The 22,257-nt window shown below is 38.7% G+C and overlaps 1 protein-coding gene across 6 annotated transcripts in view; it reads left to right on the plus strand.

The window, feature by feature from the left end:
• Window positions 1-22,257, plus strand: part of PHLDB2 (pleckstrin homology like domain family B member 2) — a 64,453-nt gene extending 42,196 nt beyond the window's left edge. For 2 of the 6 annotated variants that reach the window (XM_072351294.1, XM_072351303.1), the window contains 10 exons: window positions 1,780-1,923; window positions 2,712-2,885; window positions 3,569-3,709; window positions 4,263-4,362; window positions 10,884-11,091; window positions 13,266-13,356; window positions 14,794-14,940; window positions 17,089-17,308; window positions 19,582-19,667; window positions 20,358-22,257. In XM_072351294.1, coding sequence (XP_072207395.1) covers window positions 1,780-1,923; window positions 2,712-2,885; window positions 3,569-3,709; window positions 4,263-4,362; window positions 10,884-11,091; window positions 13,266-13,356; window positions 14,794-14,940; window positions 17,089-17,308; window positions 19,582-19,667; window positions 20,358-20,498 — 1,452 coding nt within the window. In that variant the 3' untranslated portion in view covers window positions 20,499-22,257. The remainder of the gene's footprint in view (window positions 1-1,779; window positions 1,924-2,711; window positions 2,886-3,568; window positions 3,710-4,262; window positions 4,363-10,883; window positions 11,092-13,265; window positions 13,357-14,793; window positions 14,941-17,088; window positions 17,309-19,581; window positions 19,668-20,357) is intronic. The other 4 variants (XM_072351313.1, XM_072351320.1, XM_072351329.1 and 1 more) reach the window with 2 other exon arrangements.

The raw sequence follows: 22,257 nt of genomic DNA on the forward strand, positions 1-22,257 counted from the left end.
TCATCTAATGATGTAGGTGTCACTGTGGGAAGTTGGATTCTTGAAGCTTGGGAAATGTGAAATTTTGCGTAATTGGCCTTAGAGCTCCTGGTGAACCAGGATGGGCTGCAGAATGTGCCAGTGGGGTTAAGCATTCTTCCTCACTGCAAACAGTGTTGCTGATGCTTGGACTTAGTGTCCCAGATAGCACTCTGATCTGGACATCTCATCTCTCACCAGGACATCTGGCAACTCCAGGCTTCCTTTTTGTTCTTTTTTGATTGTTCCATTCATTTATCATCTCTGATTTTATCTTCATATCCACGATTTATTTAATCACAGATGTTTCAAAATGCAACTACATTAAGTGAACCTGATGCACCTTTTGTTGAAATGGATAATTAAGCAGTGTGATTCTGTTCCCTGCAGTGAGATCAATTAGGATTTACTGTAAGGTAAATGAGAAAAAGACCAGTGCAAATGATCTGTTTTATGCAGTGTCCCCACAGGCATTCTCTTCTCTAAGAAATGTCTTTCCTTCCCAGACATGGTATTTTGTCTCACTTCAACTCAACGTTTTTCTGACTGTTCCGGCACCTTTAAAAACAAAGCACCAAATGGGACACAGGCTAAAACGGGTTCTCTGTACCCTGGAGTATATTTCACCATGCAGTTGCTCATACATCAGATGAGAACTTAAGTCTGTGGTCTCACATTTCCCATGCTTTCCTCAACAAAGCATGCATTTGTAACTCACTCCTGTCCATCCTGAAGTTTCCTGTAGCAGTGGAGAGTAACACTGCTGCATAGATAAGGCAAAGCGCTTATCCCAGTACTTAAGTGGGGGAAAAAAAATCAGTGCTGTTTGAAAGTTCAGTATTGGCAAAGTGAGTTGGATCTCTAGTCTGACCTGAAGCCATTTCTGTAACCTAATGTAATAAGGCCTGAGCTAAGGCATCATGAAGTCATTTGTTTGCTTCTTTTTTTTCATTCACTTACCCCCATGGAGAATCTCCGTGGGTGTTATGAGTGTGAAATGAATACTTTTTTTAATGGAAAATGCTTTTATTGTCTATAAAAATGAACCTAATATTACATTCATAGACTTGCCAGGTTTTGGTGATTAATACACTCATGCTAAAAGATAGTTAAGCAGGATTTATATTAATTCATACTGGATTCTCTTTTACTGTAATATGGCCACATGTTTTGAGAGGAAAACTTCTGCCACCTCCTGTGTGATTGCTGTTTGAGAGGTAATTTGAAGAGACTGTGTAGCTAACAGTGACAACACCTACAGTATCAGTTTCCTGGTAACATCTGTAAGTTGGAAGTGACTTCCAGACAGTGCAAAGGAAGGTGTTTTGTCAGAGTAATGTGTGGAGCAACAATGGCATATCTTTATGTAAGTTCTTCCCAGTTCTGTTAGTCATTTGGTTCACTTAAAGTAGCCAAGTAGTTAAGAAACAAACCAAACAAACTCTGCATCTGTTATCCCAAGAGAGAACTATGTGAAGGGTGTTTAAATTATACTGAAGGCTTCTGTTCACTTAATGTATATTTGCCTTTTGATCACATAAATGTATTTGGAATTAAATGGACAGCAATTTTCAGAATCCAAGCATTCAACATTTGAGAAGCCCGACGATGATTTTTGTTTTGTTTTATGATGAAGTATCTCAATGGTAACAAATATTTGGCTGTATCGCTTTAAACTAACTTTCATCGTACTGAATACATTAATACCCTTGCACGTCTTTTTGCTTTTGCTCCTTTTAACTTCTGAATTCCTCCTTTTAGGGCTATATCAGTGTAAGTGAAATTAGTGAGCTGTATGGCAATTCCACGAATATATCCCCTTCCACTCAGCCCCCCACAGATGCTGACGCAGGTACCACTGAGCCTTCCACGGCTGTGCTGACGAGCCAGCCACAAAATAAAGAGGTTTGTTTGAGAGACATTTCCCTTTGTTTGCATTGTTCTTTCATTGCTGCCTTTTTTTTTTTTTCCTTTTTTTGTTTTGTTTTGTTTTAATTTAATATGTAATAAACTGACCCTGAGGCAAACTCTCATCTGCCAGTTATCAAATCAGATAATGGCTTCATAGTAAAGCTGGAGGAATGGTCCAGTTGATGTTGTAGGCGGTACTTCAAAGGCCAACAAACCTAAATGATTATGACCCAAGCAGCAATAAGTGACAGTCTTTGCCTGTCAAACACTAACATAATGCACCTGTGGATATATGGTCTGTGAACACATTTAATTATTACTCATTCAGTGGTGTTTAGGTGTTCCTTTCGTGTGTTTTTCTCCCTGTTATGGAGGAAAGTATATCTTGGATATTTGGGAGAGATGGGTAACTTCTACTTATGTTAGCTATTCCACAGTCTGTGTCTATAGTTTACTCTTCCTTTTTTTCTTTCTTTGTGCTCCTTTTACCTTTGTAGTGATTGCAGCATTTTTAATAAATCCACATTTTATAGAATGAATTTGTCTTATGACCTGTAAACATGCCTACCTTTGTGTGGCAAGGAGGCAGCAGCTAGTTTACAAACTTAGTGTTTCTGTGCTGCTTCTGAAAGATAGCTGTGCCTTAAGATTTCCAACGCAACAAATCTTTCCTGCTAAATGATCCACAAACACAGTGCTAAAACTGCAGCTTGTATGTGCCGTATCTTTTGAGCAATTCCAAAAAGAAAACTCTGTGTGTAATTTCTCTTTTTTCTATAAAGCTAAGATCACCTCTCTGTTCTGGATTTGTGTTTCCTCACTCTCTTTCTCCTCGCTCTATTGCTCAACTTCCATCAGTCCATTGGCCTGAGGTCATGGCTACTCATGTAGATCCTATTCCTTTATCTGATACACCTCCTCCTCTGCCAGCTAAGAAACACCGCAGGCAACAACAGGTAACAGACTCAAAGCTGATAACTTGGGATTTTTTTGTTATTGTTATGGTGGCCGTGAAGTTGATCTACATGGAAAGTTTTTTTAAATGACTTGTTAGATCGTAAGCTTGTGATGCTTTCTGATTGTTAAAACATTGCTCATGTAAAAATAAATACAATGGGTTATAGAATGGTAATGATTAAAAATTCTCCTTTATATGAATAATCCAGAGGCAAATATTCATGTTTAGGAGCCATTATAATTGTCAGAAGACTCGCGGCAATAATATACCTCCGGCTTCATTTGAAATCCTAAAGTTAATCTTTGTTATACATTTAAACTACGCCTTTCAAAAGCTGTATTGTTTTTAAGCTGCCACTTCATTAGAATAACTTGCAAAGAAATGGTTTTCCTCTTTTATTTGGATTCTGCTTTACACTGGACTCAAGTTAAATATAGATAGATAGATAGATACAGGGACATGTATACAAAAAGTGCACATGAATTTAGTATGTTTTCTTAATCAGAATGCTTTTTTATTGTGACAGTTGTATAAATCCTATGTAACACTGTGAAGTGGGAGGTATTTCATTCTTTCCAGTGAAATCTCAGACTATTGCCTTCACTATATTTCGTATAGTGCATAACTGAGCAAGTAGGTCAATTCCTTATGTCAAAACTGTTAAACAAATTACATTTGAAGCATTTCAGAAATCTGGAAGAGCGAAAGAAACAGCACAGGGAATGCATGTACATGAGCGATACTTTGCCTCGCAAGAAAACAGCTCCAACTGTGTCACCACACTTCAATAGTTCTACTCTTGGACGAAGCATTACATCTAAAGTACGTAGTTGCATGCTATTAATAGCCTTCCAATTTTATATGAAAAGCATACTGTGTTGGAGGAAATGTTGAACAGCACTGTAGTATCGTGTAATCCCTCAAATTCATGTCTGACATTGGCTGTGAAAGAAATTTGGGTTAATGTGGGAAGAGGCATGAAACCTTCCATGCTTCCAGCCTTTATATTCACATCTGGAAATATGGTGATAGAATAGTCATCACATATTTACAGTCAATGTATTTCAAGAACCTTACTGGCAGGTTAGTTTAAATTGATTGTAGAGACTCAGCAGGCTGCTTTCCTTTCAACTTCCAGCCAGTAATGTGGAGATTATGTGAGAATACTCCTTATTTGTGACATGGTTAAAAAAGAAAACAAAAGCAAGAGGGAGATAATAATAGGCAAACATTTTTGTTTAATTAGAGACTGTTCAAAACTAAAATATTAATAGCTGACTCCTCTGAGATGACAACGATATTAAGGACAAGGCAACTTATTTTAACATTAGTTGCTGATTCAACACAAGTTTTAAGCACATATTATTGCCTGCAGGGACATTTACCATTAGGACAGAGCAACAGCTGTGGCAGCGTACTTCCTCACTGCCTGGCAACCATGACCAAAGAGTCAGAATCAAGAAGAATGCATAAAGGTAAGACTTAAATTAGTTTCAGTTTTCAGAAAATAAACGTGAAATTGATATTAGTATAATGAATGGGGCTGTAAAATCAAAAATTGCTCCGTGTTGAAAAACATAAGCTCTCAATGTTGTTTACAGATTTAGACAAAATAAGATGTGAAGGTTGTGGCGCAGTCGTGTATACAGATTTGAAGGATACGATCATTAAATATACTCAACTCAATGTGTATTCTTTCATTTTCTGCTAACTGGATAACTTGACTAATTTGGGGACAATTCATTAAAAATATTTCATGCTGTCTTATTTATTTAGTTTAAGTCTTTTCATTTTACAGTTTCAGAAAAAGATTTTTTCACTGGCATGTATTTTTTTCCTAGATAAAGTAATTCCCCAGAAAGTCATTCAACATGGTGACTTGGAGCATGTGTAGTTGTAGTATTGTAACTTCCCTTAGATATTTGGGCTACAATGTAGCAAAGATGTTTACCTTGCATAGATAGTTGCTTATTTGTAACAGGAACGTGACAGTTGTGGTGCAAAAAGTACTTAATCTTTGAGATGTGGTCTCTTAAAGTGTAGAATTGTCTGCTGTTTGTCTAGTTGAATTGATACACTTAATTTTTTTTTGTTATAACAAAATGCATGTTTGGTAATTATCCCCTCTTCAAAAGGAATTGCTCCTCAGCTCCATCTGTTAGTTTCTTTTCTTTGTGGTTTCTGCATCATTACAAAGTTAGTGTAAGAAAGCCTTACCTAGTGCTAAGACTGAGCTGAGGCAGCATCCATCCTGTCTTTATAGGTGCTGTCAGAGCTAGCAGATTGTAAAAGTAAAAAAGCACAACTGAAGTCAGCTATACTCACTGAGGTTCTAAGTGCCTGTAAGGAACAAACTTGCTGAGAAGAGATCATGACTTAATACATTCACTTCATAGATCTGCTCCAGTAGGGATTTGTTCTTTTTGATCTTTATTTGTGCAACAGGCCCTCCACAGACCTACTGTGGTGGCCAGTGTAGCTTGATATATTTCAGATGCAATACAAAAGGAGCTTCATACCCAGCTTAGAAAGCTTTTGTGTTACAATGCATTTGCCTGGGTGGAATAGCCTGAAAGTACATTGAGACTCACCGTTATGCTCTTGTTCTGAAAAAGCTTTATTTCGTTCTGAAAATAAGTAAGGGCTGCTTGACTAAATTCTGATGGCAAAAGATCATGTGTTATATTGAAACTATTTCTAGTAAATGACTGCAAAAAATGATGTGTGGCCTGAAACACTATGACAAAACCTAATCAAAGTTTTTAAAATGGTTATTATATTTTTCTGTTCCATTTTTGTCAACAGTTAAAAAAATTGGCCTAAGAGCATAGGCAGATTTTTTTTATCTTAAGAGTGAAAAAGAAAGAAACTCCCCAAACCAAAACTGAATTCTGGATTGACAAAAAAGTAAAGCAGGATAGAGTGTGATGTACTGGTTAAGGCTCTTGCCACAATACTTGTCATATGCCAGGAACAGTATGTGTGCTGCACTGTCCTCCATACTGGAAGATGATCATTATTCTTTAAATGATTCAACAGTTTGAATAGAAATATCAAATTATAAAGAGAACCTTTGGTGATTGATTCATACTGGGAAAGAGGATGGTTCTTAACAGCTTATTCTGACACATGGGCTTTATGAGAGGGAAATGTTGCTGTCAAGAGCTTTATTTGAACATTCAGATTTGCTCAGTAAGAGTGGCCATCGAAACACAAATGCAGGAATACAAGGACTTATTCATGGGGGCGTTTTTTTACTGAGAGTGTGTGCTGGAACATGCTGTCCAAAGAGGCTGTGGATGACACATCCCTGGAGGTGTCTGAGACCAGGTTAGGTGTGGCCCTAGGCAAGCTGATCTAGTGCTTAATCTGGCAGCTGACAGCCATGCCTGTGGCAGAGGGGTTGGAACTTGATCCTTGGGGTCCCTTCCAACCCAAGCCATTCTACAGTTCTACTGTCTTTGCATTCAACAACAGAACACCCTCAATTTACTTGTGTCAGAGGAACGCAAAGAGTGTAGTTGCATTCTCTAGTCCTTAAAGCACAGTGGTTCTTGATTGCAGAAAGCTGCTTTGTCTCAGCAGCGTATCACAGAAGTTTCCGCCTTGCTCTTTCTCCAGGTTCCTAGGAATCCTGTTACAGTGCAGAACCCAGCCAGGTAGCTGGTCATGGCCTAGTCCATGGGCTGTAATGCAGCCATAGAGTCATCTAGAATGGAGATATGTTCAAGATAATCAAGTCTAATCATCCATCTTACCCCCTCAGTCCAATATCACTAATCCATATCCCTCAGTGCCACAAATACATATCTTAAATACCTCAAGATAAGAGGCTCCAGCACTTCCCTGGGCAGCCCAGCTAGTCGTGGGTGTTATGAGAGAGTTACCAAATGAATAATGGTATGAATTCTCTCTGACTGGCTTTCTCCAGTTTTTCTTACTTCTGTCTAAGAAGTTAGTATGAAAGTTTGTGACTAATAATTCAAAGTTAAAAATGAAGTCAGGAAATGAAGAACAGCAACTCAAGTTTGAACATGGTTTTCTCTGTGCAGGAGCAAGTAATGTCTACGAGTAAGTTGGAGATCAGAACCCATGGAAATTCTGTACTTTTAATAAATAACATTTAAAAATATTTTAATAAATAGAATCATGGAATGGTTTGGGTTGGAAGGGACCTTTAAGATCACCTAGTTCCAACCCCCCTGCAATAGGCAGGGATACCTCCCACCAGATCAGGTTGCTCAAAGCCCCATTCAGCTTGGCCTTGAATACCTCCAAGGAGGGGGCCATCCACAACCTCCTTGGGCAATCTGTTCCAGTGTCTCACCACCCTCACAGTAAAAAATTGCTTCCTAATTTCAAGTCTAAATCTACCCTTTATCTTTCTTGTAAGCCTCCTTCAGGTACTGGAAGGCTGCTGGCAGGTCTCCTTGGAGCCTTCTCTTCTGCAGACTGAAGATCCCCAGCTCAGCCCGTTCTCATAGGGGCGTTGCTGTACCCTTCTGATCATCTTCATGGTCCTCCTCTGGACCTTCTCAACAACCAATAGTGACTGTCAATAATCATTCCCAGATAATCATTCCCAGAGTTACAAACAACTTATATTGAAGATAGATATCTATCTTATCTTTGACATAAGTCATTCATGGGAATGTCTGTTTCTTAACAGCCAAGTTATTTGGCACAATCTAGAGACAAGTCACTGCACAGGTAGAAATGGGGGCCCAAAAGGGTCCCATGGGTTTTGGTCACCAGGAGCCTGTGTGAGGACAGCAGGAGTGGGGGCCCATTGGACAGCTCAGTCCCAGGGGTGGAGAGGATGGCAAGTGGTGAGATGAAACAAAAAACTGCACACAGTTCTGGGAGTAACAGCTGAGACATGCTGGATACCAGAGAAATGGTTATTCATATGCTTCTTAGGCTCTACCAAAGAAGAGTAGGCGGAGGGCAATGTCTACATTTAAAGACAAACTATGAGATTTTCAAAGTGGTTTTCTTTTTCTTTTTACTCTTTTTCTCAGGAAAATCTAGAAAAGGTATGAAAGCATCCCTTTCCATGGCTGCAACTGTTGTCATTTGGCGAAAGTACTGATCGCATCCGCACTGTCAAGTAGTTTCTGACATCTTGGAAATTCTTGTGTTAATTGTTAAATAATGACGGTTCTTCAAAAGTTCTTTCTTTTTTAATGTCACGCAGACTGTCACAACAAAACTTCTGAGTAATGCTAATATCTGCCGAGCTGCAGCTTGGTGCAGGCCTAATTTTTTGCTTCTTTGCTCACAGCTAAACAAGTAGAGCAGAAAATCTGGGATTCTTTGCAGATCTGTAGGTGACAGTGGGGAGGAAGATTTGAGTTTCCTACTTTGGGAATGCGTCCATACAAAAAATATGTATATTTTGACATGTTAATGTCAAAAATGTTAAAAAAAAAAAAAAAAAAAGAAGATAGAATAGAAATAAAATGTTATGCCTGGACCTTTATTTTATGAAGTGCTGTATTTTAACGTACTTGACAGTGCTGTTGTTAATAACAGCTTTTGCCTGTAGTTCTGACCTCTCCATGATTTCTCTGTAGCGGTATATTTGGGTTAGTTTTGGAATTACATGACAAATACTAAGGATTTTTTTGATGCTACGGCTTTATGGATACTTGTCCTGTTTTGCTGAACAGCATGGCTGATAAGTGTTAAGCTTACTATTTTACTATTGGGAATGCAAACTTATGCAGCAGGAAACGTTTTTTTTTTAGTTCCTGTATTAACTTAGACTTGCGATGTTGGCACGTGGGTAACTTTTAGTGGCTTCTAAAGGGAGTTTTTTAATTGCATGTTCTGTGAATAGACAGTTGAGCAGTTAATTCTCTAGCACATTGATTTTGCACGTGTGATGCGTCAATGAGGCTGGAAATGAGACTGAGAGGCATCTTGGGGGTCAGTGCACAGCTCATCCCAAGCTGTGAGCTGCCCATTCCCTAGGGCATGAGGAGCAAATGAAAGCATTGCATTCTGCATCGTTTCTGGAAGCACATGCCATTTTGCAACCAAACCCCTGGGCTAGATAGAGACATGCCTTGCAGTGTTTAATTACATTTGCATGATTGCATAAATTTGACTAATGTTTTACTTAAAAATGGGTTCTTTATCTTCCTAGAAAGTTGACTTTCCTTTAGGGAAAGCGTAAAACCGGTATGTTGCTCTGTACCTTTAAGATGGGCCTATTTTTCAGTGTAATATTAACTATGAAACTAACATTTGCAAAAGGCTTGATAGAAAAACATTCATTTGAATGCAGTTTCTTTCAGTAATTTATTTTTTCTCTTTTTCCATCATGAATAATTGAAAACCATTTCACAGGAGCTATTAGTCATTCCAAAGGTTCAAGTGTGAAAGGTAATTGTGTATCTGCTGTAACAGCAGCATTTACCATAATAATGGGAGGAAAGCAAACTGCACACCTAAATCAGTAACATCTGTGTTGTGTGATGCTATTATCTGTAAGTGCTGAAGTGTATTTGTATCCTTTTCATCTTTTTTTTACTAATCAGAGCAATTGAACTTCTGTTGAAATTTATTGTTCTCTCAAATGGCAAGCGCAGTTCTATTAGTTCATTGGAAACCAGCCTAAATTGTCTGCAAGAAGTCTTTGTACTGTATGGAGGGAAGTGAAATGGAAGAAAGGGGAAACAATTGATATGCTTCGGGAATGCTTGTAGGCCTCATTTCCTTAATAAATATGCTTTAATTATACAGCTTTAGTCATGCTTTTATGACGCTTTGGAGAATATTACAACCTTTCTAAGGTAGAGCTGTGTTTCTTCGGCCCTTGAAATGAAATTCTCCCTGCTGATATGTCCCATAGCGGGCAGTTACTGTGTAAACTCAGGTAGAGAATAAGGCAGGAGAGCATTTCCACTTCAAACGTGTTTGCCTAAAAGCAGCATCTTAATGGTGTCCAGTAAAAATTTGTATGTGAACATTGCTGCCTTTGGGTGCTTGTCCATATTTCTTCCATGTTTGTGTATTACTTTAAATCTGTTTTCCTGTCTGAATGGAAGGTTTTCCTTTAGTCGACAGTCACTGTCAGACTCCAGATCAGCCACAAGCTCCCATTTTGAGTCAGAATTGTGCAAACCATATTATAAACTCTTAGGATCAAAACTATAAGTGCTATTCTTGCATGGATTCAAAGATAAGATGGACAGTGAAGTTGCATTCGTTATCAAATTTGTAAATTAAACCTTAAGACAACAGTTATCATTCTACTCTACACTGCATTCCAGTCTTTCTGTAAGTCAGTATAAATACTGCTGCTTTATTCACCAAGGACAATGGATGTTTATAAAGGAGACATAGTAAAAAAAAGAAAGAAACTCTCAGTGGTCAAGAAGGGGTGGGTTTTTAGAAGGGATGACTTCATAGAAAAGTAAAAGAGCAAAGAACTTGAATATTGCAGAACTTCATTTACGCTTTTATTTCGAGTCATTAAGCCATAGGGATCTGTGTTAATCCCATTAAGTGTAATGCAGTTTCAGAACTCCAAGGGATAACCCCCACGCTACTGACTGCGATGAAGTGACAGGTAGCTTGTGTTCAAAACACGGTTATCAGAAGCCAGAGTTCCCCACGCAGACAACAAGTAATGCATGTTCAATTAGAGCAGCCAAACAAATACTGATAAAGTCTTTGAGTATCAAGAGTTTGTTGTTTTGTTTTTTTTTAAACTTAATTTGTGATAATTTTCTTAGAGCTCTGAATTCAGCCACTTTCCTTTCAGGGTTACATCTAGTTTATGTGTATTACATACTTGTAATACACATACAGTAATATATCTTGAAAAGTCAGCTGTACTAACCTACGTCTTCCTTCAGTCATGATAGTATCTTGATCACATAACAATTAAGTCTGAGCTGGTGTTCTAAATGCTTGTGTTTTTAACACTCTATGTCCAAGTCCCAGAATTTCTCTGTAATATAGACGTTTCCTCTGTGCTCTATAGGGTATAACCATCAACGTATATGTGAAAACCAAAGGCAGAAGTCTCCTGAATTCTACAGCAGAACAGCATCTGAATCCAACGTGTATTTGAATAGCTTCCATTACCCAGATCGTAGCTACAAGGACCATGCCTTTGATACATTAAGCTTAGACAGTTCTGACAGTATGGAGACAAGCATATCAGCATGCTCACCAGATAACATTTCCAGGTAAATAATCTTCACTTCTGTTGTTGTGTGGTGGTCACAAGGTTATAATTAAACAAGAGTGGATTTAGAATCTCTGGCAAACACAAGGATGGCTTTTTGAGCTACTTTGTTGTTATAATCAGCATCTGTTTCCTGTAACAGGGGATCAACCCACAGATTTCCTCTTGTAGTCTTTATCACTGCAGTGTTTAGAGCTTAGAAAATACCTGTGGCATTGATTCTGCTGGCTGAGATTTTGCTTGTTTGCAAAATCACATTAGGACTCGGGTTCTGAGGATTTCTGTTTCAGACAGATATGTGGATAGTTTCTGATAGTGCACACAGGCTGGGAATGATCTCTGCAGTGATAAGTGCATCAAAGATGGAAGAATTTAACTAAGCTGAAGTATTTTCCCATTTTTACATGGGAAAACCTACTTCAATTAATGAAATTCCAAATTTGTTCATTAAAATGAATTTTTATTGATGGCCCGGTTGCTTTTGTGGTCTGCACGTATTTGGACTACTCCCATTCTACTTCAGTCCATCATAGTTAGTCTGTGTGCTACTGAGCAGCACAAATAAACATACCACTTGGCACCCACTGATGCTTGAGTAATCAGTTAGCATTTCCAGAATAACCCCAGGTCAAGTTTCTCTGTACCCTAAACATTTGAATCCATTCAGTTTCCTTGTATTGTCTATTGACTTTGGCAATGACAACACAGCTAGTATGTAACATAAACTGTTCATCCCAAACAGCATAAAATGAAAAATAAAATAGACAGCATATCATAAAAATGCCACGGTTCTTAAATTGAGGTGAAGTGCCACAATCTGTATTGGAAGAAAGATGCATAGTATTGCTTATCAGCTGCCTATAGGCAGGAGATGGTGCCCTTTGCAAGGAAGAGAATACATTTTAGCAGAGGCTTTCAGAATGTTAGCAGAGTATCTGAAGCAAATACTCCCACTCCTAAATACATACCTTGTTGTGGAAGCTAAGAGTGAGATGGAAGCAACTTCTCAAAGAGTACAAAACAACTTCTATATTATCAAATGAGTATCTGCTGAGCCACACTGGAGTTTACTTAACAGATTAAAATTCTGGCAGATCATATGAAATAGAAAAACACTCCTTTTTGATGGACTTGTCTGAATTGTTAACCACAAAAGTGTTGTCAAATCCTGAAAGGCTAGGGTGCCTGTACTAGAAGCAAAACATCACTGTGAATCAAAGGGCATAAAAGATATTCTTAACATCACGTATCTTTGACATTTTAAGGTATTTATAATTGCGTTTAAAGGAACAATTAGTCATTGCAGTAAGCTGGAACTTTCTGCAGCAGTGAGTATCGTAAATCTGTAAAAGGAGATTTAATGAGAAAACTGCCATCAAATGAAGCCAGAAATGTAGAGAGTCTGTGTACTGATCTTGTGTGGTGATTCAGCAGTGACTGTAGGATGCACTGTAAATATCTTTATCATCTGCACATTAGGATCCCTTTGCTCTGATTTGAGCACTGCAGAGCCTTTGGATACAGGATGTAGAAATGACACTGCTTTTGACAGCAAGCTGAAAGTGTCATCCAAGCACCCTTTTATTGCAAGATAGCTATAACCTTTGCCATTTTGGCTCTATGTTGTGGTGGGCCAGGATCTAGCACTCTTTGGGATCACCTTTGTTTCTTTGGCTTGCCGGTTATTTTAACTGCCAGACACTATCAGACACTGCTCTGTCACTGAATAGCTTTTAGGGATACTTAGTAGTGAACCTTATCTGTATCAAGTATTTTCTGATGATGAGCTAAGTGAGATAAAATGGACAGTTCACAGCCAGAAAGTTCTGAATCATATATTCAGATGGCTACTCATCCGACCTCTGACAATCAGTAATGTGTTCTGCTAGGACATGATAACTGCCACCATCTATATCCTGTTATCTGAGAGAAGATGATGGATCCCAGTGGATTGTCAGGATCCATTTTAGGTACTTGAGGCTGAGTTTTTCACAACTCTGTGTGGAGAGTGTGTATCATACACTTTTATAAGTCATTTTTGTTAGTGGCTACTGCACTGAATTGGATAAGGACAGTATCAATTTATAAATGGTTCATGTGGTTTTAAATATCAAATACTCCTTTAAATAACTGCAGTGTTATTGTGTATGTTTTGTTTTTTTTTTCCCCATACAGTGCTAGCACATCAAATGTTGCAAGAATAGAAGAGATGGAGAGACTTCTGAAACAAGCACATGCTGAAAAGACTAGGCTGCTTGAGTCCAGGGTAAAATTTAATTTTATGAGTAAAAATAAGAATAGACATCTTAGTTAGGTAATAACCTCCTAAAGATTGGACCCTAAATAGCTTACCCCCTAACTGAGTCTTAGAATTGCCTCTCCTCCTTTAGTTTTGTCTGGTTTTGTTCTCCTTCTACATCTTTGAGCCTATATGCATTAACTGCTATTTCAGTGGTTGAGCTCAGAGAGAGTTATGAACGGTGGCATAGAGTCTAGTTGGAGGCCTGTAACTAGCTGTGTTCCCCAGAATTTAGTGCTGGTTATGGTCTTGTTCAATATCTTCATCAGCAACCTGGCTTAAGGGATGGAGTCCACCCTCTCCAAGTTTACTAATGACAAAAAGCTGGGAGGAGTGACTGACACACCAGAAGGCTGTGCTGCCATTCAGTGAGATCTGGACAGACTGCACAGCTGAGCAGAGAGGAACCTGATGAGGTTCTATAAAAGCAAGCCTGAGGGAGAAATAACTACATGCATCAGTGCAGGTTAGAGGATGACATGCTGGAGAGGAGCTACGCAGAGGAGGACCTAGGGGTCTTGGTGGACAACAAGTTGGCCATGAGTCAGCAGTGTATCCTTGTGGCCAAGAAGACCATCAGTATCCTAGGATGTATTAAAAAGAACATGGCCAGCAGGTCAAGGGATTTGATTCTCCCCCTCTACTCTGCCCTGGTGAGGCCATGTTTAGAATACTGTGTCCAGTACTGGTTTCCTCAGATCAAAAAAGGCAGGGAACTCCTCAAAGGAGTCCAGTGGAGGGCAACAAAGGTGATAAAGGGCCTGGAGCATCTCCTGTATGAGGAAAGTCTGAGAGATCTGGGACTGTTCAGCCTAAAAAAGTGAAGACTGAGAGGGTATCTGATCAGTGTTTACAGATATCTAAAGTACGTGAGTCAAGTGGATGGTGCTGGATTTCAGTGGTCTGTAGTGATATGATAAGGAGCAAATGGCCAAAAACTGGAACACTCTTAAGTTCCACACAAATATGCAGAAGAGCTTCTTTATGCTAAGTGTAACTCAGTACTGGCACAGGCTGCCCAGAGAGGTTGTGGAGATACTCAAGACTCATCTGGATGCCTACCTGTGTGACCTACTGTAGGGAACTGCTTTACTCGCAGGGTTGGACTTGATGATCTTTTGCGTTCAAATCCAACCCCTGCAATTCTGTGATTCTGTGAGTTCAGGGCAAAAATCCATCAGAAGCTAATCAGCATTGCTCCCATACCTGCTAAGAGACTTGCTTATGAAGAACCGTCATTTCTAGAATGGTGATATTTGCATTTCTAATTCCGGTTCTTAGTCTGCTTTGCTGGATGTGTATTCCTGACAACCCAAGAGGCAAAAAGGAGTTTAATCCTAGCTAGAAATGACATATGAGGTGTAGTTTCACATATAATCGTCCTGCATGTGCTGTGGTACTTAGGAACGGGAGATGGAAGCTAAAAAGCGAGCTCTGGAAGAAGAGAAACGCCGCAGAGAGCAACTGGAAAAAAGACTGGAAGAAGAAACTAGCCAGAGGCAAAAACTAATTGAAAAGGAAGTGAAGATACGAGAGAAACAAAGAGCACAGGTGAGATACATTGACACGAAAGTGCAGGACTCCTACTGTAGAGGAACTGAGGGTACTTCTGCAAATGGTAAACAGAGTTACTTCCGTTTAAAGAAATGGATTTAGTATTTCTGAGGTGCACCTGAGTCACTAGAGCTATGTTTGAGCTATTGGAGTCGTAGATGTCTGGGTATTTATTTAAATCTAAATATTAGCTTAGATCTATTCAGCATCTTATATCTAAAGAATTGTTAATTCCCAAATATTTGACTGGAAAAAAGATAAAGACACTTTCTCAGCTCCATGTCTTCTCTGGAGAAGAAACTGTTTTCTTTAATGTTCTTGGGACTGTACAGTGTGGGAAACATTATTTAGTAACATTAGTATTATCTCTGACATCTTTGTTTCAGGTTAGGATTTAGACATGTTTGAGCTTTCTTTCTTACCTGTTTCTTTATTCTGCTACAGCTAAGGGGATCTTCATGGTACAGCAAATAGACTATTCAGACATTTTATTGTTAGTATAGCAAGACAATGTCTCCATCTTAATTAGATGAGTACAGAAGATCTCATGCCATATTTGAATACATTTCTGCTTTCATTGGTGCTGCTTTTGCTAAATCGTTGTTTTATGAGTTACTATGTGTTGTTGGTTTTTTTAATCTAAATTTAACTGATAACACCAGAGCAACCCCAAAGGAACTTTAAAGATTCTTAACCTGAAACAGCTTATTCCTTTGTTTTCATAATAAAATGTAATAGAAGAATATTAAATGGTATGCATAATTTCTTCTTTATCTCTGAGAGTTTAATGATAACTCAAGAATGACATAATCAACAATCTCATGCTGATATCAATATCTGAAGTTGGAGCGTGCCATGTGTTGTAATAAAATGCCCTATTGGGTGCTGCTAATTGGGAGACTTAGCAGCAAGACTGTAGACTGGATTGGCAGGAAGACAAACCCTACCTGTCAGAAACAGTGATCATTTTCTTTGCTTTTTTTTCTTTCTTTTATACAGTGAGACCCAATTTCCAGACTTTTCCCCTCCTGTACTTCCTGATGCTTAGAAATGTCAACTAGGGGAAGGAATTCCATCTTCACGCTTGCCAAAGCTAGTTCCAACTTGTATCGTACAGGACTGCATAATTTTAGAAGGGTGTTCTCGCAAGCAACACATCTCCCATTGCTCAGAGAGATTTCTTGAGAATGCAGCGAGAGAAAGTCCCTTAGATTTGTGACTCACGGTGGTATTTAAAATGCTAACTTTAGACATGGAGCAGGGGCAGATTATGTTATCCATGTTCTGTGAAGTCACTGTTGAGTGAGAAACTGCTTCCATGGGTCATTCAGGGCAGCTAACCTAAGCTTCTGTTCTGAATAGCCCTATGTTGTAGCCTGTCTGCCTTGGCTGTAGCACAAACCTTGGGAGACAAGTGGTCTTCTGCATTTAAAATGAATTTCTGTGCCTAGTCCCTCTAGGTACAGAAAACAGGCACGCTCTCTTTAGTGGGCAGAGATTTCAAGTTGCTCCAATTTGTTTTCCAAGTTTATCCTATCTGTCTTAATGCCAACATTGTCCTGCACTGTGACCAAAATTGAGGCACCATTTCCTGTGCTGCTCTGCTGTTTCTTGCAGAGGGATACACTTCAGTTATCCATACTGTATAGCTGACTGCAAACCAGATACCATGTTTAACTAGTTTGTAAGCAATTCTGTTTTGTTTACAGCAGTATTTGTTAGGTTACAGTTCACTCTTTCTTCCGAATTTTCCTGTAACAGTATGTTCTTAGTATTTATATTTTACATGAAGATACCATAATACTTAAATGTAGATACATCTAGCCCAGGGAGGTGATGGGTTTGCTTAACCTCATGCCAGTGAAGTTCTCACGTTCCATCTAAATCAGTAACGCTCCTTTCACATTTAATTCGTGTTTTAGTTCTAAAGCAGCCATTCTGATTTGCCAGCTCATCAACCAATGATTTCAAGAAATTTCCATACCCTAAATCCACTTCTATAAAGTTGCATTTTTAAAGGTTCTTTCTGTTATCTTCATTGTGAGAATGTACAGGCAGTTGACACGTATGTCCTTGTAGCAGAAAGAGTGAAAGAGAAGTGAAGGCTTCCATTAAAATAATAAGGTTTTCTTTTCTTCGTTTCAGGCTCGTCCACTGACTCGCTATTTGCCTATTAGAAAGGAAGACTTTGATCTACGAAGTCATATTGAAACAGCTGGTCACAACATAGAGACCTGTTACCACGTCTCCCTCACAGAGAAGACCTGCCGAGGCTTTCTGATTAAGATGGGAGGGAAAATTAAAACATGGAAAAAACGATGGTTTGTTTTTGACAGAAACAAGAGAACTTTTACATATTATGCAGGTAGGTTGCAGGATCGCTGTTAGGCTACATCTGTCTCTCTATTTCACTCTCAACTCAGCTGTGATATGAGCATGTGTGGAGTCCCAAGTAAAACTTATAATTCCATTTTATTGAGTATTTTACTAACACTCTTGGGGCTGGTGCAATTGCTTTCCTATAGAGTTTAAACCTAATGATGCAGTAGTGCCTAGCAGTCAAAAGGAGATGTGGATAGGCAAGAGGAGGAAAAAAAGATCACCGGATTTCTAGTACACAGTATAGTAGCTCCACCTAATTTATTTTTAAATGTTATATACTCCCCCTAATGACAGAGCGATTTATTGTATCCTTTGTAAAAGAGTAACAGTTGTGATATTTACCATTACAATTAAACTGAATGTTTCTGCAGTCCCCTCATTTGATGTGCTAAGAAGGGTTTCAAGGTATTTAATACACAAGAATAGACTTAGCATTTGCCACGTTTTGAGTAGGCAAAAATGTGTTATGGTATCTGGAGCCATTATACAGACGTTGCACTGTTACCTTAGGTTAAGACCAGATTTGGAATTTAGGCACATGTCTGACAGCTTGCTGTGTGAATCTACATACAGTTTAATTTCTGAGCTTCAGAGGAAGGTGGAAAAATGATGTTACGTTCTAATTTTTTGCTGTTAAAAGACACCAGACAGGGGTATGTTGATTTCTAAGCATCACAAGAAAACATCTAGTACCAAAAAAAAACCACCCAAGCTGTTCCATTTCATTTTATGACATTGTTGCTTTCCAACAAGTCATGAGGAACTTAAATTTGATGGCAGAGTAATGAATTGCATGTCATCTTAAAAATACATCGTTGGAATTAACTAGATATCCAGTGTCGATTCCTTACAAATCTGCAGTAATACTTGGAAGAATGTGATGAGCAAACATGCTATTTTACTTTGTTCTTAACATCTGCTTTATTGGTTAGCAAGGCCTATAACATACAGTACCATCCCCGTCAGGTACTGATTACTTTTTTTTCTTAAATAGTTAATAGTTTTGGTTTTGAGTGCAGCACAGCTGCCATAATGCAACTTCAGCTACTAAAGAAAACTTCTCCTAAGTCTCAACAAACACTTTCATGAGAATTCTGTACCAGCTAAGCAAAAATGCAGCTGCTTGTATGAGTGAGGATCTGCCCAGACCTTAATTATACAGTAGACTTCCAATATAAATTTTGGTGCTGTAAATTCAGTGTAATTGAATTCTAAGTACTGGTAGGTTGTTTTAGTTCCACGAGTCTACTTAAACCAAGTGCTTGCCCTAAAATCTAGTGCAGTTGCCTATGCTGCATAAATAATATATTTTGCTGTATAGTATTGTATTTAGCTTTTCATAGCATATGCTATAATGTCACAGTCTTATACCTCAGTACTTCTGTCGGCCTCTCTTGGGGGCTGTCAGGGGGATTCCCAGCATAGCATCATTTGGTACCTAGCATTTCTTTTTGCTATTAATCATCTAAAGCTTTGGAAACTGATGGCAGTTACTGATAGGGTGTAAGCTGAGGCCAGGAGCATTCACAGTGACAGCAGAATCTCTCATGTGACTAATTAAGATGTTCTGTTTGATTGGTCAGTGCTAAGGCGATACTAACATGGCATCACAGGGCATTACAGTCCCCATGTACAAGAGTAGTGGGCATGGGAGGAAGTTTGCCCTCCAGTATTGCATGCAGTTCTGATGCTCCAGGACACCCTCTGGGAATACTTAACGTTGCAGTAAAGCAGAAGACACTGAGGGAGAATTGTAACAGGAAGAAGCATTTTAAATTGCAAGAGTAAATGCTAACTGAATGTAAGGCTTTTGCTGTCAAACTGTATTTCAAATTTGCTTTCCATAGCATTACTCTGAAGGAAAACTGTAGACTTTAGCCTGCTAGCTGTGTTGTAAGACTTCAGCAGTATCTGAAGTCTGTCTGGTGTTCTTGGAACTGGAAGACTGGATGCATCCCAGGAACATCTCTCCATCTATTGGCTATTGCTGGCTGCAAGGTTTAAGTGCTTCAGTGAGGATCTGCCTTGAAAACAGTCAAATTGCAGAAGCCTTGTTTTCTCAGAAAGCAGCCAGAAAAGAAGAGCAAGCAGGAAATGCATCTCTTGAGAGTGAAGATTTGTGGGGTATTTCACAAGCAGAAGTGTTAATCCAGTTACTTACCTGCTGAACGTGTGTGAAAATGCAGAATAACATTTTGCCTCTTGAAGTACCATTCATTTCAGTTTTCAAGAGCTGTTCTCTCTTTTCCATTTCAGACAAACATGAAACTAAATTAAAAGGTGTAATTTATTTTCAAGCTATTGAAGAGGTCTATTATGATCATCTAAAGAATGCGTATAAGGTAAGCTTTGTTATTTTGACTGAGTATCAGTCATATGGCAGTACTCTGAGTGCAGTAACTGCAGTAAAATCAAAGGGAGTTGACATTATAAAAACAACAAACAAAAAACAAAGTGGAGATGAGGCCAGAGCAGTGACAAGCACTGTTTGTTTATACTGGTGAAGTGGAAATAAGAAAGAGCCTTCCTGCCACATGATGGACCCACATTGGTATCTGCTGTGAGGAGTTCCATCGTCTGCTGCCAAGACCACTAAAATCAGTAGCTCTGGCAAAGTAAGGGGTGGCTGCATGCGACTATCATAGGGAGGGAGGTACCTGCTACCTGCTGGTCACATCTGTAATTGAGATGTCAGTCTGAATATGAACAATCTGATTATCTTCAATACGTGGATTTGTGAAAGCCAAAGCGGTTTTGACCACTGGACATAATCCCTGCTCGAGAGGACTTGTTTGGGTATGAAGTTGGGACACCTGTATTGCTACGTGACAGTCTAATGGAAATATTAAAACATTTATACTGGATGCATATGCGATAAACACATCTTTGTTCCCAGTGCTGCAGTGTAGGATATGGTGCCTTTCCCCCCCCCTAACCCTGCTTTAAATCTCCCTGTAAGTAATTTTATTTCTGTTGCCAATTTGATTTTCCTTTGTCTTGACATCCTTCTTTCTGCTTCTTTCTTCTTTTAGAGTCCCAACCCACTACTCACTTTCAGTGTTAAGACACATGACCGAATATACTACATGGTCGCTCCTACACCGGAAGCCATGAGGATATGGATGGATGTTATTGTTACAGGCGCGGAAGGCTACACCCACTTCATGTTATAACAAAATGGGGCAATAGGGCATACTGCAATAACGTTAACGTATGAAGTTAGCCATATGTAGTAAAATCTGAAAAGCCACATGAAATACCAGTGAACACTCTGGAAATATCCTCCTTATGATGTGCAGCCAAAGCCTCGGAACAGAAGGGTTTTCTAAATGCATTGAAAAGGGGGACTTGCTACTTATTTTAGTTGATCTTTGTAGAGACAAAAGAGCTAAAGCTGTTGAGAGAGTCAAAGTGCTCCGAAACAAATAAACCGGCCATTTAACATGACAACATCAGGATTCAACGCTGATTTTGTACCAATTCACTTAAACAGAGAATGTCTTCATCAACAGTTGACGAATGCCTGTGCTCTCATCGGTATGCAGAAACTCTAGTAACGGAACAAAAAGGTGTAATGGCATATATTTTAATATGCAGCAATTGATGTTTATAGGTGAGTAGGTGACTTTTAAAAAACTTTTAGTCAAGTATTTTATGAAAGTATGAATTAAACAGCTGCCCTAAGGTACACACGGTCCTTGCCTTAGTAGTTAAGTATTACAACAGAGCCAAAGAGTTATATGACTCCCTTATTGTAATATTTCAGATTGTTAGGTGTATTTAACTTCCTATAAGGGGACAGTGCCAAAACTCTTCATGACTTGTAAAGCAATTAAATTTTTACACAACTGTGTTAAACCACCCAGTGATACCGACTGTTAAGTTTAAAGTCTGTATCTATGAAGCTCAACGAGAAAAGGAGAGCCTTATACAGATGGATTTATCCACAAGGATACGAAATGGAAACAAGGATTAACTTTGTCATTAGGAGGACTCTTGTCATTTTCTGTGCTGAATGGACTGAGCTGATTCTGGACCCTGCAGCGATTTTATGTAGTCAGGTCCCACCTGATGTGGTTCTGATCTTTCTCTGTGCCAAACGAACACTTTGCTGAAACCTCAAATGTTGGTTCTCCATGAAGCAAAGACTGAAGTATCTACCTGTCTAAATTCTTTGTTTTTAGCCAAGGAGAAGTGTATCTACTCAGAATAACGCTATCAGAATTAAAATAGAAAGGCAGGCTCTGAGGGTTTACACTGAGCAGCGTATGGGTAAAAAAGCATGAAAATTTTAAGCATCAGGGACTGAGATTCCTAAAACAATGAAAATAAGGAGGATTCAATGGTCTCCTATTTAAAAATCCCAAATTCCAAATCCTTGAGAAATACTGCGAAGCTTAAGTGAATTGAACTTCAAGAAAGTCTCTTATTCTTTGACTTTAATGAGGTTCTATTTCAGTAGTCAATACTTGTGCTATGTAATTTGTGTAATAAGAGAAAGCACATTAGGCCTTTTTCACGATGAAAAGCTAATGGCTTTTGATGAAGCAGATGAGAAACTGAAAGCAAAACAAGTTTGCTGGCAAAATATTTTTGTTGTACTCCCCATATCTGTAAAGAAGGGGATGCATTCTTCCTTGTGTGGTACACACAGGTGATATGGTTGCTCTACTAGCATGACATCGGTCAGTTTTGACTTGAATCAATGAAAGGAGGGACAGTTATCACAAGGTAACTGTTATCATCTGTGCAGATCACATCTTATAATCCAGCGATTTAAAAACACTATCAGAATAAATTGCTTTGGTATCTGTAATTATTCTTTTTCCCTGACGTATCTTGATTTTACTTCTTAGCATAGTTATAAAGGTTTTCTAATCATGATTTTTGTATCCTGCATGATGCAATGAAGGCATTTCAATAAATGTTTTT

This window comes from Excalfactoria chinensis, chromosome 1, assembly GCF_039878825.1.
Source record: "Excalfactoria chinensis isolate bCotChi1 chromosome 1, bCotChi1.hap2, whole genome shotgun sequence".
NCBI lineage: Eukaryota > Metazoa > Chordata > Aves > Galliformes > Phasianidae > Excalfactoria > Excalfactoria chinensis.